The sequence below is a fragment of the Guillardia theta genome, assembly GCF_000315625.1.
Source record: "Guillardia theta CCMP2712 unplaced genomic scaffold GUITHscaffold_26, whole genome shotgun sequence".
In the NCBI taxonomy this organism is placed as follows: Eukaryota; class Cryptophyceae; order Pyrenomonadales; family Geminigeraceae; genus Guillardia; species Guillardia theta.
Window position 1 is genome coordinate 19,887 of NW_005434648.1, and position 16,548 is coordinate 36,434.

Here is a 16,548-nt window from a genome sequence, read left to right on the forward strand (position 1 = left end):
GAAAGGACCAGGTGGGACAGATGAAACGGAACTATAACGGATAAAATCTTCGTTATTGAACACAACGTATACCGTTACTGTAAGTAACGGTCAAGAATGAGCTGTCAGACGGCAGTGAACGGAATGCTGTCCTCGCGGTAGCCAGCAAGGACGCAAGGCGTCGCCTAGACATGCCGCTCTTCATAAGCTTCCATCTTGCTCTCTGCTGAGTGTAGCTCCATCTGTCTAGATCTTACTTCTTGTTTCTTGCCATGCCTCCTTTATGCAAAGGCTTTGATCCATTAGAAAGTGGAAGAACAGAACGATAATGACAATTTGATGTGCATGAAAATTGTGGGATTTATGATGCATGTTTCGGGAGTTATCATGTATCCGGGTTGATTATCGCACCTCGTTGTTTCTTTCATAACATTTCTTTCAAAAAATTTAAAGAAATGACTCCTGTTGTTTTGCAATTTAATTTGTCTACTCAGGTCAAGTCTCCAATTGGTATGTCGACTTCCCAGCAACCTTATTTTGCATGTGTCAGAAACACGCTGAATGCAGCAATGTGTTTACAAAGCTTTGGATGCCAGGATGTTGAACGGCATAACAAACCAGAAATCGAGGTAGGAAGGTCTCCGGAGCTAATTTTGAACCCAATTGTGATCTCAAGAACTGAAAACGAAAAAGTCATGATTGAAACTTCAGTAAATTCCATGAGAATTAGTATCAAGATCAAGCAGGCAGACGCTTTGGAGGAAATGTTAGTGGCAAAATTCATGAGATTCTTGATGAGACGTGCAGAACAGTTCGCTGTGTTACGTCGGAAACCAGTTGAAGGTTATGATATCAGCTTTCTTATCACCAATAAGCATTTGGAAGGAATGATGAAGCACAAGGTAATCGATTTCATTATCCAGTTCATGGAGGATATCGACAAGGAAGTCAGTGCCATGAAACTTAATGTAAACTCTCGTGGCAGGGTTGTCGCATCGAAATTTTTGGAACAGTTTTGATGTAAATTGCTGTGTTGTAGTTCACATTCGAAATCATATAAATGTGAATCAAATGCTGTCCACCTGTTGATGAGGTCTTCCACAACACATCATCCAGTCAACGTACCGAGTCACTTGACTTGGCAAATCGTCACATGAGTCAACGAAGTTTATTCCTCACAAGCTGGCATCAAGTTAAACTACTCCGTTGTGTTTAATCGAAAGCGTGCTTCTTATGATGCCTGCCCTCAACAGTGTCGACGGCTCCGGCAACCTCGTGGCTGCCGTAGTTCCAGAGCCAGGAGGAGTTCCTGAGACCCATGGCGATGTGGTGAGGAGCCGAGGGGGAGAGGCGGATCTCGTCGTTGTGAGCAGCGTTCCAGAGCTAGTGAAAGAAGAATTATCAACTGTGTAACACAAAAGTTGCAATGACAATATCGACTGCGAAGGTGGGATATGAAACACGGCTCAAATTCATCAGGCCAATTAACACTTATCGATAATCAACATCAGTAAAGAATATGCACAACAAATCAAACACGTGGGCACATCTTTATGACTCATCGTCATCCAAAAATAACATCGGCAAAAGAAGCGAAAAAGTGCCGAGCAATTAACTGTGAACCTTTTATGAAACGACGTCATAGTTCAACATCCCAAAACAGAAAATGAGGGCACTTGCCATCAAGCGACATATCAGCATGCTCAGACAAGAGACGCATATCCATGTTATCACGGTGACGAGAAGAGGAGAAGAAGGGATTTCTAACGCTCGCATCCGCACGGGTACTCACAGTAGAGAGCATGGCGAAGGACTGTGACTCTTCGTCAAGGGCCAGCGGGCTGTAAATAACAGTTACGTATCGTTACACAACCATTTCAAACCGTTACGATTATGGGCGTCCATAACGGATTAATGGTACCGGCGAAGTGAGACAAGGCGGTGCAGGCTAGGGGCAGGGCGAGGGAGGGGAAGAGAGAAAAGACGAGCAAAATAACTAGAAGAAGGGATATGCAACAATCGTGATGACACTGTCGTGAAATTACATCGTATCTTTCCAGGAAGGAATGCGATGAGTAGCTAACTTGGCAATGAGTAGAACTTCAGTGATGAGCGCAACTGAGCAGAGATGAATGTTGTAGAGGCACTAGTGTCCTCGAATCCTCTAGATTTGGAAGATTTTGAAGTATGTAGCAGCTGATGAAGGGAACAGGTCGTTAGATTTTACTCTTCGAGTGTGGACAGGGACCACATGAACCACTGAAAGCCAACATGTTCCCAATGGAGATGCTGAATTAAGTTTCCCATGAATAGGGTGTTGCATCCACCCATTGTCAGCTTATCTCTGATCTTTTTTTGCAAGCAAACATCAGTTCCATAGTCATTCAAAGATTCACTATATGTCTGGCTGATGGTTGTCCTGTACTAAATATTTTTAATAATTTTGGTTGTTGCATGTCCTCGAAAACAGTGCGCAAGTACACAAACGATGAGTATGGATCATTGACTAGCGAAGAGGCAAACTGGTCCCACGCTACTTAAATCTTAGTAACAGCAAAGGTGGATCATAGCGTATTGATGGGATGGAGGAAATGGAAGAACTTTGTGGTGACTTGCATTTGCCATCCCTCTCATGTTTTAAAGTCAATCATTGGCCAGAAAGCTCTGAAGGAGAAGAATCCATCTTGCCTTGTGAAGACGGGCGGAAGGCTTTTTCAAGATGGTTGGTGCTTCTGACGAGCTGTGTGGTCAGTTTCTTGATAGGAATGACCACGATGTACTTCATCCTACCCAGCACCAACAAGAAACCATCTGAAAAAAGTCGTATAGATAAGCTCAAGGATTGCGAAGACTTGATCTGCAGCTTTTCAAATTACATCGAAGCTCAATGCCACTCTTTGTGTGGCCCTTGATCCATTCCTGGGCGCGATGGAAGAATGAAGCCTGATAGGCCGTGGCCGATACACTGCCGTACTCTTCCATGGACTGCACATGACACTGTATGTGTGGCGACGACTCGAGAGGCTTCTTGGGTATGGAAGTGCTGTCTCACGGCGTCTGAGTCAAGTTGACTCAAGTTTGTGCTCAGTTGAGTGCCCCTGTCAAACTATCAGTGAAAAGCAATCCAATCATCCGATTACAGTCAAGATTCCGAGCCGCCTTTGGAACGGTCTCTTGTCACTGGTGATGCCCACGGCCGCCGGACTCCGGGAGCCGCTGCCGTGACGATGCCAGCCTGCAGCCTGACTCCGTGGCCGCGGCGCAAGCCTTCGGCGGGGCAACTGACCGCGCGACTCTGTCACGCCCCGGCCCGGAACGGTGCCGGGCCGGGGGGCCGGGGGGGCTCACTGCCACGGTACCGTGACGGTCCGACGGTCAGTACCGGCCGCCCCGGGCCGCCGGGGGGAGTCCGCCCGGCCGGTCACTGCAACTTACTGAGGCTCGGAACTAAATTGCCATTGTGAACTGCAAGGGTGGGGTTGTCTAGTGGTAATTTATAGGGTGGGGTAAGAAGATTCTGTTTTTGTCGACATCAGCATGGTATGACAGAGCTTCGCGAGGAGGAGGAGAAGAGGAAAGGAAGAGAGTAGAAGAAGAGCTAGTGGATCAAGACTAGCAATAGGAGCTAGTAGGAGATTGCATACTCTATCACGTGCATAGGTATGCCTTGTCCTTGTGGGACTGCAGGACGTGGACCTCCGTGAGAGTGGCGAGGTGGCGAGGAGCGCCGGACCCCTGCATTGTTTTTGAGCTGCTCTGAATAGTTGTTCTGTGAACAGCCAAAGAAGGGAGGAAAGAGACTGGCTGATCTTGGAGATGGACAGGAGGGTGTCACAAAAGGTGATGTGAATGTAACTTCTCATGGGGGGAGGGAACGAAAAATGTTTGGCCAACCCCCACCCAAGTGGCACTGTCAAACCTTCTGACAAAAGAATCTCCAAACAGATGAGATCGTGCCGAAAGAAAATTCCTCGTCGAACACAGATGAGCAAGAGGTTCTTGTCTTGTTCAAAATTTGCTATGATACGAGTGATAGAAGCAAGACGAAAACGTTCCCACACAAGGAAACGAATCGGGACCCGAGCCTGAGGTGCTGATACCAACCCTTTGATCGACGGCAGAAAATCTCATGCATGCATCAGGCTGTAGAAATCGAAGTGAAGAGTAAACCACCGCAGCAGGAGCAGGCAGAGAAAGAGGTTTCAACGCGCACAGGAATCGAGTCGTCCTTTGAGTTTGCGTTCGAAGGTTGCAGCTAAGATAGAGGCGTCCGATGCAACAGCAACAGACAAGTCGGCACAGCAACTGCAGCGTGTTGTGCTGTCCAGTCGGCAACGAAATGTGTGTGGTCGGTGACTTTTTAATTTCAATGACGCGTACGACAGGCCAGTCAGGCCTGGGAAAGATATAACAAAGAAGTTGAAAAGCATTTTGGTTCTCTATTCAAGGTGGTGAAGTTGCAAGTTGATTGGCGTTTTGAAGAATGATTTCTCAGGGTGTGGACAATGATATGAAGTCTGTTGCTAAGAACCTTCAGGTACAATCATCTTCGTGCGGTGTTCGCTCTTGACTGTGAACTTGGACAGGACAACCTGCAGAGTGCCAAGGGTGTCGAGCGCAACGTGAAGACCGCCAAGACGTATCTGACTCACATCTCTCAAGCACTTGAGAGCATCGACACTCTCGTCGTGCCGATTGTCTTGCAGAAGAATGGCAACTTCTAAGCGACTGTGGCTAGCAGGCGTCAAACCTTGGACACTATCAGTCATGATGAAGACAACTGCAGCTGCCACACTCAATTCTCTGAGAAGGCCATGTAACAGCATTTTCTGGTGTTGCAATGCACTCAAAACATATAAACAAATCATTGGACAATGATCATCTGATGGCTTTGAATTTAACTTATTGTTTTGAAAAACGAGTGTGAAAGCAATATTCCCTGAAATGTTTCCAGTCGTAATGGAGGTGAAGAGAAAACAAGACAAGACCAGGGAGGTGTCATGAGATGGAGCAGAGCACAGCAGAGCACAGCACAGCAGAGCAGAGCAGAGCGCTGCTGTTTGAGCACAGCAGAGCAGAGCAGAGCAGAGCAGAGCACTGCTGTTTGAGCACAGTACAGCAGAGCACTGCTGTTTGAGCACAGCAGAGCACAGCAGAGCACAGCAGAGCAGAGCAGGGTTTAATTAGGTAGTCTGTAGTCGCTCCGACAGTAATGTGCCCCAAACCAGACCCACCCAATTTACTTGGTACCCGTTTGAGAAAAGGTAAAATAACCGGTACTTCGCTCAGACTACCCCACCCTACGAGGTCCAATTGGGAGACTCGTTGAGAGGAAGCTGTAACATCAGTGGTAGTGAGGGCAAACAGGGAGGCAGGGAGACAGACAAGCAGGGAGGCAGACAAGCAGGCAAGCAGGGAGGCAGGCAGGTGGTTAGAAGGAGGCCATGGCTCTCAGTCGAGATCGAAGTGCGACATTTGTCTGCTTGTTGAAGATGCTTCTGCTCGTCAAGATCGTTGAAGGGCATGCAACGGGATTCACGGAATGCGAGACAGATCTTGTAGGTTATGGTAAGATCGATGCTTCAGCGATGCAGGGCTTTCTGGATTCTCATCTTGCTCCAACGTAAGTGTCTTCGTCCCTATAACTTCGCATCCCCACAACCCTGAGAATGTTTGGCTTCCTTGAGCGCCATGACCTTGCGCTTGTAGGAAGAGGCTTTACGAGTTGGCCGACACGGGTGACAAGAGACACCTGTCCGACCGAGAAATCAAGATCGGAGCAGACAGACTGAAAGTGCTGCATGAAGGACTTGCCCAGCAGATCCTTGTTCCAACCAAGATACACTTTGACAACAGCAACAACGATTTCCGATTCGTGGGCGTGGTGGGGTCCTGGTCAGAATGGTTGGAAGTGCATGAAATGCAGAAGACATCTGAGGACATGTGGGAGACGACTCTAGATCTGCCTGAAGGTGACCATGAGCTCAAGTTCATTGTGGACGGAACTTGGAGGTTGTCGGATCTCTACTCCAGAGTTGATGATGGTGTTGGGACCACAGGTGAGAGACGATGTCTTTGAACCATCTTGTCGTTTCATATTATGTGTGGCATGATGTCATATCATCAGTATGTCATCATACTCGTTTGTCACTGTGGCCTTCGCAGGCAACAACGTAATTCATGTAGCCAACAACGCCATGAACGACCAACGAGACCCGAAACATGCGCTTGACTGTTGTCAAGGTAGGGTCTAGCATCCCACGTCTGCCTGCATTCACCTGTCTGCATTTTCAGACCCGCTCTCCAAGACTGATTTTCATCTCGATGCTACAGCTCAAGGCCGAAACGACAACAACATCTTTCAAGCTTCTGGCGGAACTTCAACCTGCGCCTCCGACGATCACAGAAAGCTTCACGAGCGACAGTCGAGAGCATGGACGATGCCAGGTCTGAGGCTGTTCGGTGGCAGAAAGCAGCGAGATGAATCATCCGGCGCCGACACTCGAGAAGAATCGAGCAAGCATGACGAGCATACGAGGGCAGCGACGACGAGCAATGCAGACTGTGTAGACGAGAAGGAGAAGCAAGAGGAGGCAGGGGGCCGGGCTACCAGCACTGCAGACGAGAGTGAAGGACTGCCTGCAGCCGCAGTCCAGCTCCAGGAAGAGAGGAAGGAGAGGATGAAGGTGAAAGGCGAAGATTCTGCATACACTGGAAAGGCCGGGGGAGACGTGGAGTCAGACACGAAAAAAGCCCAGAACCTGAAGGCGGCTGAGCATACGGCCCAGAACCTACAGGCGGCCGAGCATACAGCCCAGAACCTACAGGCGGCCGAGCATACAGCCCAGAACCTACAGGCAGCCGAGCATACAGCCCAGAACCTACAGGCGGCCGAGCATACAGCCCAGAACCTACAGGCGGCCGAGCATACAGCCCAGAACCTACAGGCGGCCGAGCATACGGCCCAGAACCTACAGGCGGCCGAGCATACAGCCCAGAACCTACAGGCGGCCGAGCATACAGCCCAGAACCTACAGGCGGCCGAGCATACGGCCCAGAACCTACAGGCGGCCGAGCATACAGCCCAGAACCTACAGGCAGCCGAGCATACAGCCCAGAACCTACAGGCGGCCGAGCATACAGCCCAGAACCTACAGGCGGCCGAGCATACGGCCCAGAACCTACAGGCGGCCGAGCATACAGCCCAGAACCTACAGGCGGCCGAGCATACAGCCCAGAACCTACAGGCGGCCGAGCATACAGCCCAGAACCTACAGGCGGCCGAGCATACAGCCCAGAACCTACAGGCGGCCGAGCATACAGCCCAGAACCTACAGGCGGCCGAGCATACAGCCCAGAACCTACAGGCGGCCGAGCATACGGCCCAGAACCTACAGGCGGCCGAGCATACGGCCCAGAACCTACAGGCGGCCGAGCATACAGCCCAGAACCTACAGGCGGACAAGAGTGCAGCGCAACAAGGAGGTTGCATTGTTTCAAGCCTACGTTGCGCCTCCGACGATCACAGAAAGCTTCACGAGCGACAGTCGAGAGCATGGACGATGCCAGGTCTGAGGCTGTTCGGTGGCAGAAAGCAGCGAGATGAATCATCCGGCGCCGACACTCGAGAAGAATCGAGCAAGCATGACGAGCATACGAGGGCAGCGACGACGAGCAATGCAGACTGTGTAGACGAGAAGGAGAAGCAAGAGGAGGCAGGGGGCCGGGCTACCAGCACTGCAGACGAGAGTGAAGGACTCGAAGATGACGCGAGGTCGGACGAGAAATCAGCCGACAGCTCAGGTCGTGCTGAGGGAGGCGATGAAGGTGAAGGGACAGACCCGGCAAGGCAGCAGGGCAAGGAGGAGCAAGAGGCTCGCTACTTCGTGGAGACTTCGCCCGCACCCGCCCATGGGAGCAATCGGTCTAGCAATCGCTGGCTCAGATGGTGGCACAAGCTCGCCTCAGATGATGTTCGAGTGAGATGCTGCTGCTGCTGCTACCTGTGCGTCTGACGCCTCGTCTCCCGCAGCCCCTCGTGCTCAGAGCAGCTGCCCTGGCAACGCCCGTCATGGTACCTTGACGTCAGATCCGCACGAGACTGACAAAGATGACGCAGATCCTGATCGCTTCTTCCTCCCTCGGGAACAGCCGCATGGACGCGTGCGCTCCACACTGCGAGACAAGTTATGCTAGAGACAAAGCAACGAAGACGCGTTCAGCAGTTGGTGGAGATGTGAAGGAAGTAGCAGAGAAGAAGCGGAACGGAGCCGTGGTGAAAGAGGAACATCATGAGCATCGCAAGTTGGGAACTCAGAGCTCGTCGGCACTGATCAACGAGATCATGTACGACAAGGTGATCCCCTTTTGGTCAGACGTGATTCCTCAGATCATGTACTCGCATGTAGAGTAAGTGAGAGGATTTCCAATACTTTCACACATTCATTGCATAAAGAAAAACAAAGTTTCCGGCACTTGCAGTTGCAACCTAGACTAGGGAAGTCTTCTCGGCTCCTGCTCGTCACACGTCAACTTTGAGACGATGGAATAATGAAAAGAACAAGTACCCTCTGAGTCCTGCTCCTCGCTGCCAAGCACAGCAAACAACAAGTAAAGACCAAAGACAATCTTGGAGACGAGGTCGACAAGAACGTACAAGCCAGACTGCAAGCAAGTGAACAACCCTAAAAACTGTCTGAGTTGCGTCACCTCCATGTTGATGGAAATAGCCTGGAGCCCTTCCTCTCCCAACACCCAGACGGTGGGGTAGACGATGAAAGAGACGAGGAGGATCATGACCAACACCTGGAGCGGATCAGCAAGGTACACGAGCAACACGAGGTACCTGAAGTCCCGCTGCGTAGGAGTTGCCAGACTCCTTTGCTTTGCTATACAACGACCACACCTGAAGCGCCAACAAGACGAAGAAGGCAATCCCGACAGTCCACCTACGAGGCTTCGTCAAGAGCCGGATAAGCTCAGGTCAGGCAGGTCACCAGAACCACTTCCAGGGGCGAAGCTGAGTCGCTCCGATGGTAGAAGAGGCCACCATGAGCATGTCAAGGCCGAGGATCATCACAGTCTCTCCCTTGGCCGCGTTGGTCAGGTCGCAGATGGAGTACAAGAGGAGCTGCCGGTAGATCAGCGAATCGGCAAGACAAACAAGTTAACAAGCAAATTACCGGAGTAGTGAGAAGACGCTCGATGAAGTGTGCGAAAAAGACGAGGCGTTCCTTGCCTGCTGAGTCTGTCTTCTTCACGACTCCGAAGCTACCGAGATTCATCGTTACGCATGATCCACAAACGTTGAAATGTCTCACCCGCTCCACATGAGGTAGTAGGCAGCGGCAGAAGTCACAGCAACGAGAAACATGAGAGTTTCATGTAGCTTCTTCTCCTTCTTGTTCATGGAGAGATAGTAGAACACAATCGCTCCGACAAACATGCCGAGAAACCCGATAAGAAGGAAGTGCTTTGTCTGCAATTCTAGTCAAAGAAATACTCCCTCTGCTAGATCGCAGATAGACAAATGGCAGGTGCTTTACAATCATGCTACTTCACACATTCGGTCATCAACACCATCATATCTGTCTCTATGTTCATCTCCATCTCCATATCCAAAGACTCCATCATTATCATCTGCATCGGCATACATTTTCCCAATCAACATCATCATCATCAGCAACCATGAACATCATCGTTGCCATCGACATTGCTATCTCTATCTCCTTCATGGTCATCATCATCATCATCATCATCATCATCATCATCCCCATCATCGCACGCATTCTCTTACCGCTGGCTCATAGTCGCCCTGCATCGATCCCGCGTTAGTCAGGCTCGACATATCGCCTCGTTCTATTTTGGGTGTCTAGAAGTTTAGCCTCATCTCCGCTCATACCTTTCATTCATCACCCTCGTACCCATCATCACCCTCATGCACATCATCGCCCTCATGCCTCCGACCCCTTTCTGAACTGTTTCTGAACCCTACCAATGACCATATTCCCCCACTCTCTCTCCTCCCCCTCCCTCCCTCCCTCCCCTCCTCCCCTCCCCTCCCCTCCCCTCCCCCCCCTCCCCTTCACTACTCTGATCTCACTCCTCCTCTCTTGTCCTCTACTCTCTCATCTGCACTAAAATCTCTTGTCCCCCCACGTGCTCTCCCTCGGCATCCTCCTCAGTTGTCTTGGTGGTGATGGCTTCCTCGTCGAGGGGGAAAGGCTGGTGGTGGGGATGGGGTGGGCGTTCTACAGCAGAGAAGGAGGTCGGAGGATCAGATGCGGCTGCAAGGCAACAGGCGGAGCGAGCGAGGTCACTTGAGATGGTCAGGACGCCAAAGGAGTTGAGGAAGTCAACAATAGCGCCAATGGCAGGCGTGACCACGGTGCAGGCGAGCTCTGGCGGAGAGAAGTCAGCGTACTTGATGTCGGGGTACTTGGAGACGAAGAGAAAGCGAGCGTTGACGAGCAAGTGGAAGAGAGCCTTCTACGCGCTCTCTGACGGCTTCCTGGGGTACTGGGAAGACGAACGTCGATTCCTAGACAAGGCGTGGCCCAAGAGGACAGTAGACTTACAGGATTGCTCGCTTGCCATGATGGGCGACAGCGCAAAGAAAGGCTTCTGCTTCGGTATCTTCCATCCTGACAGAGACCCGCTGGTGCTGTCATGTCCCGACGAGGAGGCGCGACGCGAGTGGATGGCAGGGGTGAAGCTCGTGCTGGGGTTGCAAGACGACACGGTCTCTTTCCGCGACTTCTCTATCCTCAACTCCATCGGTAAGGGAGCATACGGAGAAGTTTTTCGGGTGCGGAAGGTGGACAGCGGGGAAGTGTACGCGATGAAGGTGGTGTCCAAGGAGAGCATAGTGAACCAGAAGGAGAAGGATGACTTCGAGAAGGAGCTGCAGAGGAGAAAGCACCTCCAAGGCATCATCGACGTGGACGCTGCCCTACAAGCTCACTGGACTGTAGAGAGCTTGCAGGCAGAGCGGCGAGCGCTGCAAGTTGTGGATCATCCTTTCATTGTGAAGCTCCACTTTGCGTTCAGAACCATTGATCGCTTCATCCTGGTGATGGACTACGTGAGAGGAGGAGACCTGCTGTCGCTCCTCGCATCCAAGCAGCGCCTCCCTGAGCCCTGGGCTGCCTTCTACGCCGCTGAGGTGATCCTGGCCATCGAGTACCTGCACGAGATGCGCATCCTGTTCCGCGACCTCAAGCCAGAGAACGTGCTGCTCGACGAGCTGGGGCACGTCAAGCTGACAGACTTCGGGCACAGCAAGCAAGCGACCTCGCTGCAAGACCGCTCCTTCTCTCTCGTCGGCTCTCCCTTCTACATGGCCCCGGAGATCATCCTGGGTGTCGGGCACGGGCAGGAGGCGGACTGGTGGTCTCTCGGCATCCTCATCTTCGAGATGCTGGCGAGTTTGCACTGCCTCTCATTGCTGCCAGTGACGCGCACGCAGGTCGGGGCTCCTCCCTTCTACGACAAGAACTCCAACTCGGCTTACAAGCGGCTGCTGACAGAGAGCATCGAGTACCCGCACGAGGTCTCCTCCTCTGCCCGTGAGCTCCTTGCTCGCCTGCTACAGGCAGACAGTACGAGACGGTTTGGAGGAGGTGTGGTGGAGGTGCAGGCTGGGGAGTCCAAGGCGGCGGCGGTGGGGAGGAAGTGGAGCTGCGCTTGGCTCGCACAAGTCGATTGGGTGGAGCTGCTGAAGCGCCAGGTCGACCCCCCGCACAAGCCAGGGAGGCGACGAAGGCCCCGACAACATGAGGCCTTCGTGGACTTCTAGGGGACTGAGGATGGAGGGATCTTGTAAGGATAAGGGGATTCACTCGGCGTTAGACTCCACCCACTCCCTCGCTTTTCTCTTCACCTCCGCCACCCTCTCAGCGTCTCCGTGAGTCTTCTCAAGCTCGAGCATCTTCTTGAACAGAAACTTCGCCTGCCTTCCCTTGAGCTTCAACGTGATCGCTCGCTCCAGCAGCTGTCGAGCTGCCTCCACGTGCCCGCTCTTGAGCTCCAGGTCAACAAACACTGACCACAAGTCGATTCTCTTGGGGCTCGACACTACCACTCCCTCCATCAGCGTCCGCCCTCGCTCTGCTGACCCGAGCTTGTACTCCATGGTCGCAAACTGCGCATACATCACTTCCTCCTCCTGTCTCTTCCCTCCCATCCTCTCCCCCGCCCGTTCCCCGACCCTCTGCTGCTGCCCCTCACGACCGTCATCTCTGTCTCCAACCCTCCTCTCCCCTCTCTACCTTGTGGATCAGCTTCACGTGCTTTCGCTTCGGAATCGCCTCCAGCGCTCGCTCGAGCATCCTTCCCGCGGCTTCAGGGTGAGCCCCTCGCAGCTTGAACGTGCAATATCGAAGCCAAACTTTACAGCTCTTGCGGAATTTCCTTGTCAGCGTCTTGAAGAATTGCTCCGTCACCTGCTTCCTGCTCAGTTTCCTTCTTCAACACCAACATATCTGCTCCTCCTCTCCCCTCATCTCTTCTCTTTTCCTCATCTCCCTCGCTCTTCGCCTCCCCTCACAACCTGCGCATCTCCTCCTCGCTCGAAAATTCCCAACAGCTGCATGTGCATCTTCTTGCTGTCGTTCAGCTTGCATGCCTGACGTGGCACATCAGACGGCGAGAAAGAGTGAGAGAAGACAAGGAAACGAACGACAAGGCAAACAAGACCGAGCTTGAGGGAGAGAGTAGGAAGGAGAAGGGAGCAGGAGCAGGAGCAGGAGCAGGAGCAAGACCTGCTCGAAGACAGACATCAGCGACTCTCTTGTGCCGTAAAGATTCTCCAAGTTGAGTCTGGCGACCCACACGTTGAACTTCTCCTGTAAGAAGATGAGGAAGAGGACGAGGAAGAGGACGAGGACGAGGACGAGGACGAGGACGAGGACGAGGACGAGGAAGAGGACGAGGAAGAGGACGAGGACGAGGACGAGGACGAGGACGAGGACGAGGACGAGGACGAGGACGAGGACGAGGACGAGGACGAGGACGAGGACGAGGAAGAGGAAGAGGAAGAGGAAGAGGAAGAGGAAGAGGAAGAGGAGGAGGTCACCTGCTCCTCCCTGAAGCTGATGGTCTTGAGGGCTCTATCTGCGATCTCTCTGGCTTTGTCGATCTCGGTCATCTCGAGGAAGAAGGCCATGTACTTGATCCAGACGTAGCTGCTGGAGGGCGACGACAGCACCATCCTCTCAAACTCCTCTGCCGTCTCCGGCACCTTCTCTGGATCTAGAAGCGCCTCCTCCTTCTCGCGCAGCTCCTGCTCCTTCTGCTCCTTCTCCTTCTTCTTTCTCCTCTTCTCTCGCGATTTGCTCTTTCCGTCGTCTTCATCCATGACCTCCTCCTCGTCGCTCCCATCCGTCTGACTCTCCTCCTCTTTCTCTCCTTTCATGCCGTCAAAGTCATCCCATAAGAAAGCAGCTCGTCCCTCGCCGGACTCCTCCTCCTCCTCCTCCTCCTCGTCCTCTTCGTCTTCCTCGTCGTTTTCTTGCTCCTCCTCCTCCTCCTCTTTTTCATCATCGTCATTATCTGCTTCTTCTTCACTATCGTCCATGTCTGCGGTCTGCATACGAGCGTTAGTCAACATGAAAATTCTTCACTTGACAAACCTCAGAGTCATGTCTTGCCGCCGCCGCCTCCTCCTCCTCCTCCTCCTCCTCCTCCTCCTCCTCTGCCTCGGCCTCTTCCTTGGCCATCACTTGATCTGCCTCGTCGTCTTCAGAAGATTCGCTGTCGTCTGGCGCGTCTTGCAGGTACTCGGGTTTCATGCCAAGTGAGATGGTCTTTCGCTGAGGGTCCATGCGGAGGATCTTTGCCTTCACCTTGTCTCCCTGCTTGAACTGCTTGCTCAGGTCCCGCACAAACTCTTCCCCGACCTCGGAGATGTGGCACAGCCCGTCCAGCTCGCTCCCCCGGATCCTCACAAACACTCCGAACGACTGCACGCTCTTCACCGCCCCCGCCACCACCTGCCCCACCTGCAGGTCCGACCATCCCACCCGCCTCTTCCCCAGCACGACGCTGCGCTTGAGCGAGAGATCCACCTGCTCCTTCTTCACCTCCACGCTTATGACTCGCCCGGACACGCGGCGACCAGGAGGAAAGTTTGCCTTGACGTCCTTCACGTACCCGTCCGACAGCTCCGAGATCTTCACCCTCGCCGTCACCTGCCTCCCCAGCTGCACGAAGACTCCAGCTGAGCTTGCACTCTTGACGTAGCCTGACAGCAGCTGCCCCACCGCGAGCTCCTTGACCGACGAGACCTCAGGGAAGGCTCCATGCTCCCGCACCGCCTCCTCCTCCTCTCCTCGTCTCTTCCCCGATACCCTCGAGGGCCGCAGTGAGAGCGCAAACCCGTCCTCTTCAGCCTCCAGCACGCAGCAACGGACGAGCTGGCCGACCTTGAAGAGCGAGAGAGGAGCATCGACAGCCGCGTCTGCGATGTCGCAGATGTGAACGCGACCGAAACTGTGGAGGCCGAGCTTGAGGACGAAGCCGAAGCCAGGACGAGCTTTCACGATCTTAGCAGGCACCACCTCCCCCACCTGGATCGCCTCCTCTCCCTTCTTTCTCTTCCTCCCGCTTCCCTTCTCCTTCCCCTTCTCTCCCTCCTCCAGCAGCCTCAGGTCCACTCGGCTCTTGCCAACGTCAACGGCGATCACTGACGCTCTCACTCCTTGCCCCACCTGCGTTCGCTCCACGTTACCTCTCGTTCCCGACCTTCCTTTCCTCGTCTTCCTCCCTACCCTGCACCTGCTTCCTTTCCATCGCCCTCTTCCTCTCCCTCTCTTCCTCTCCCTCTCTTCCTCTCCCTCTCTTCCTCTCCCTCTCTTCCTCTCCTCCTCACCTTAAAGTTCTTCTTCAGGTTCTCCAGCACTGTCAGCTCACGCGAGGCATCTAGCTGCTCCACGCGTCCCTTCAGCGAACTTCCCAGGTGCACCCACAGGCAGTCGCCCTCCACCTTCTCCACCATTCCCTCCACCTCCTCCCCTTCCTTCAACTCATCCAGGCTCGGACGCTTCGTCAGCGGCGTCTCCTCCGGCTGCGCGAGCTCTGAAGGTCGGATGGAGAGAGCGACGAGTCTGAGGAAAGAGAGAGAGAGAAGTCACAAGGGCGGCGAGAGAGCGAGCGAGTACCTGGTGTCTCGGCCAGCACGAGCAGGGGAGAAGACGCCGAGGACCCGAGCGTCGATGGCCTGCCCTTGCTGGAGCATGCTCAACCGGTTCTCCTTCCCCTCTCTCATCTCCTCGGGGTCCATCGCGTCGAGCAGGTCGATCACGCCTCTCAATCCTCCTCCTAGTCGCACGTTCGCGTGCGTCGCCTTCACACTGTGTACGATCCCCTTCACCAACTTGCCGCGCTCAGCCTCCTCCATGCTGGTCAGCCGCGCTCCTTTGCAGTTCTCTCCATTCCTCATCAGCTCCTCGTCATCCACCTGCATCCTCGTTCAATGCTCTCCTCTCCCTCCTCCTCCTCCTCTCTTTCTCATCTCTTCTCTTCCCTCTGCTCGCCCACCTTCTGCCCTTCTCTTCTCTGGGTCTTTCCGCTCCCACTGTCAGCCCTCATGACCAGGACGGGAGCGCCTGTCGCTTCCAGCACGAGCACATCCATGCTCTGCCCGGGGACGAACCTGTTGGACGCAGTAAAAGAGAAGAAGACAAGGAGAGCAGCGGATGGAAAAGTGAAAGAGGAGGAAGGAGGAAGGAGGCACAAGAGGGCGAGGAGGAAGAGAACAAGATCTTGAGCTCACTGCTTGCGCGCGCGCTCTCCGCGGACGTTGAAGTCTTCGATCGACGCGACCGCAAGTTTGCGGCTCTGAGGAAGAGACAGCACTACTCGCTCCTCCCCCACAAGCTGCACGATCCCCCGCACGGAGTCAGCAGGCATGAGTTCCTGCTCCTTTTCCTTCCCCTTCCCCTTCTTGCTGGCCTGCAGCGAAGCCACAAGCTCGTCCTCCATCCCCACATAGACTCGCTCCCGCAACTTATCGATCAGCAGCACGCAGACCTTATAGCGCTTGCCAGTGGTGACCTATGGAAACATCAACGCTCGCTCGCTCTCCTCTCCCTTCCCTCCTACTCCTCCGAAATTGTCATGCCCTTCACTTTCCTTGCAACACCTTCATCCTATCCTCTCCGTCTTTCTTTCCCGCCTCTTGCCTTCTTCACCTTGGCGCGTCCATGCAGGTGAGGAGGGCAGACGCCGACCAGGCTGCCGGGCAGCTCGAAGTGAAGCTCCTTTCCTTTCACGCCCACGCAGAGAGCCTCGACCACCTGCTCCTCTACCACTTGCCCTGCCCGCTTGCTCTCTCCCCCCTTCATCTGCGCCTCCAGTACCAGCTGCTCCGTTGCCTCCATACTCTTGAGGAACGAGGAGTCGGTTGAGAGGCAGATGGAGGGCTTCAGCGTCACCTGCTTCATCCTCAGCTCCTCTCCCTCTCCCTCTCCCTCTCCCTCTCCCTCACCCTCGACATATCCACGTATATGGTGAATTACAGGCGGCAGAGAGGGTGGCTAAATATCTTATGTCGCCCGAAGGAGCCCCGGC

At 53.8% G+C, this 16,548-nt stretch overlaps 10 protein-coding genes across 10 annotated transcripts in view; 6 read left to right on the forward strand and 4 right to left on the reverse strand.

Moving 5' to 3' along the window:
- The first annotated feature begins 106 nt into the window (after positions 1-106).
- On the forward strand, positions 107-1,046 carry GUITHDRAFT_152062 (hypothetical protein). Its single transcript, XM_005834177.1, has one exon. It carries the CDS (start codon positions 549-551, stop codon positions 996-998), a length of 450 nt encoding a protein of 149 aa, XP_005834234.1. The 5' UTR covers positions 107-548; the 3' UTR covers positions 999-1,046.
- An 87-nt stretch (positions 1,047-1,133) lies between these two features.
- GUITHDRAFT_152064 (hypothetical protein) lies at positions 1,134-1,754 on the reverse strand (the record flags this gene model as incomplete). Its single annotated transcript, XM_005834178.1, is given in 2 exon segments — positions 1,134-1,362; positions 1,376-1,754. A coding segment is annotated over 1 exon segment (171 nt), but the record flags the coding sequence as incomplete, so codon positions are not given.
- Positions 1,755-2,447: 693 nt separating this feature from the next.
- On the forward strand, positions 2,448-3,110 carry GUITHDRAFT_152065 (hypothetical protein). The gene is made up of 2 exons (XM_005834179.1): positions 2,448-2,586; positions 2,638-3,110. The coding sequence occupies exons 1-2, from the start codon at positions 2,571-2,573 to the stop codon at positions 2,889-2,891; spliced, it is 270 nt and encodes an 89-aa protein (XP_005834236.1). The 5' UTR covers positions 2,448-2,570; the 3' UTR covers positions 2,892-3,110.
- Positions 3,111-3,516: 406 nt separating this feature from the next.
- GUITHDRAFT_137458 (hypothetical protein) lies at positions 3,517-4,703 on the forward strand (the record flags this gene model as incomplete). The annotated part of the gene is made up of 10 exons (XM_005834180.1): positions 3,517-3,519; positions 3,640-3,693; positions 3,759-3,819; positions 3,925-3,974; positions 4,016-4,069; positions 4,122-4,178; positions 4,228-4,320; positions 4,365-4,427; positions 4,475-4,516; positions 4,566-4,703. The coding sequence occupies 10 exons, from the start codon at positions 3,517-3,519 to the stop codon at positions 4,701-4,703; spliced, it is 615 nt and encodes a 204-aa protein (XP_005834237.1).
- Positions 4,704-6,659: 1,956 nt separating this feature from the next.
- GUITHDRAFT_69600 (hypothetical protein) lies at positions 6,660-7,424 on the forward strand (the record flags this gene model as incomplete). The annotated part of the gene is made up of 1 exon (XM_005834181.1): positions 6,660-7,424. A coding segment is annotated over one exon (765 nt), but the record flags the coding sequence as incomplete, so codon positions are not given.
- A 276-nt stretch (positions 7,425-7,700) lies between these two features.
- On the forward strand, positions 7,701-8,446 carry GUITHDRAFT_152066 (hypothetical protein). Its single transcript, XM_005834182.1, has 3 exons — positions 7,701-7,958; positions 8,012-8,053; positions 8,099-8,446. The coding sequence occupies exons 2-3, from the start codon at positions 8,051-8,053 to the stop codon at positions 8,390-8,392; spliced, it is 297 nt and encodes a 98-aa protein (XP_005834239.1). The 5' UTR covers positions 7,701-7,958; positions 8,012-8,050; the 3' UTR covers positions 8,393-8,446.
- Positions 8,447-8,467: 21 nt separating this feature from the next.
- On the reverse strand, positions 8,468-9,826 carry GUITHDRAFT_106708 (hypothetical protein; the record flags this gene model as incomplete). The annotated part of the gene is made up of 9 exons (XM_005834183.1): positions 8,468-8,493; positions 8,547-8,643; positions 8,689-8,784; positions 8,825-8,927; positions 8,976-9,109; positions 9,162-9,249; positions 9,300-9,457; positions 9,633-9,707; positions 9,776-9,826. 9 exons carry the CDS (start codon positions 9,824-9,826, stop codon positions 8,468-8,470), a joined length of 828 nt encoding a protein of 275 aa, XP_005834240.1.
- A 906-nt stretch (positions 9,827-10,732) lies between these two features.
- Positions 10,733-11,719, forward strand: GUITHDRAFT_44039 (hypothetical protein; the record flags this gene model as incomplete). The annotated part of the gene is made up of 2 exons (XM_005834184.1): positions 10,733-10,918; positions 10,964-11,719. Coding segments are annotated over 2 exons (942 nt in total), but the record flags the coding sequence as incomplete, so codon positions are not given.
- Positions 11,720-11,815: 96 nt separating this feature from the next.
- GUITHDRAFT_69529 (hypothetical protein) lies at positions 11,816-13,336 on the reverse strand (the record flags this gene model as incomplete). Its single annotated transcript, XM_005834185.1, has 5 exons — positions 11,816-12,121; positions 12,249-12,422; positions 12,530-12,604; positions 12,741-12,824; positions 13,055-13,336. 5 exons carry the CDS (start codon positions 13,334-13,336, stop codon positions 11,816-11,818), a joined length of 921 nt encoding a protein of 306 aa, XP_005834242.1.
- Positions 13,337-13,577: 241 nt separating this feature from the next.
- The window catches only part of GUITHDRAFT_137461 (hypothetical protein), a gene marked incomplete at both ends in the record, with an annotated part of 5,767 nt that continues 2,796 nt past the window's right edge, over positions 13,578-16,548 (reverse strand). The window contains 6 exons of the mRNA XM_005834186.1: positions 13,578-14,687; positions 14,849-15,083; positions 15,138-15,436; positions 15,517-15,631; positions 15,752-16,032; positions 16,170-16,412. Coding sequence (XP_005834243.1) covers positions 13,578-14,687; positions 14,849-15,083; positions 15,138-15,436; positions 15,517-15,631; positions 15,752-16,032; positions 16,170-16,412 — 2,283 coding nt within the window. The remainder of the gene's footprint in view (positions 14,688-14,848; positions 15,084-15,137; positions 15,437-15,516; positions 15,632-15,751; positions 16,033-16,169; positions 16,413-16,548) is intronic.

Coding starts and splice junctions, on each gene's coding strand:
- GUITHDRAFT_152062 (XM_005834177.1), top strand. CDS start 549: ATGTGTTTACAAAGCTTTGGATGCCAGGATGTTGAACGGCATAACAAA.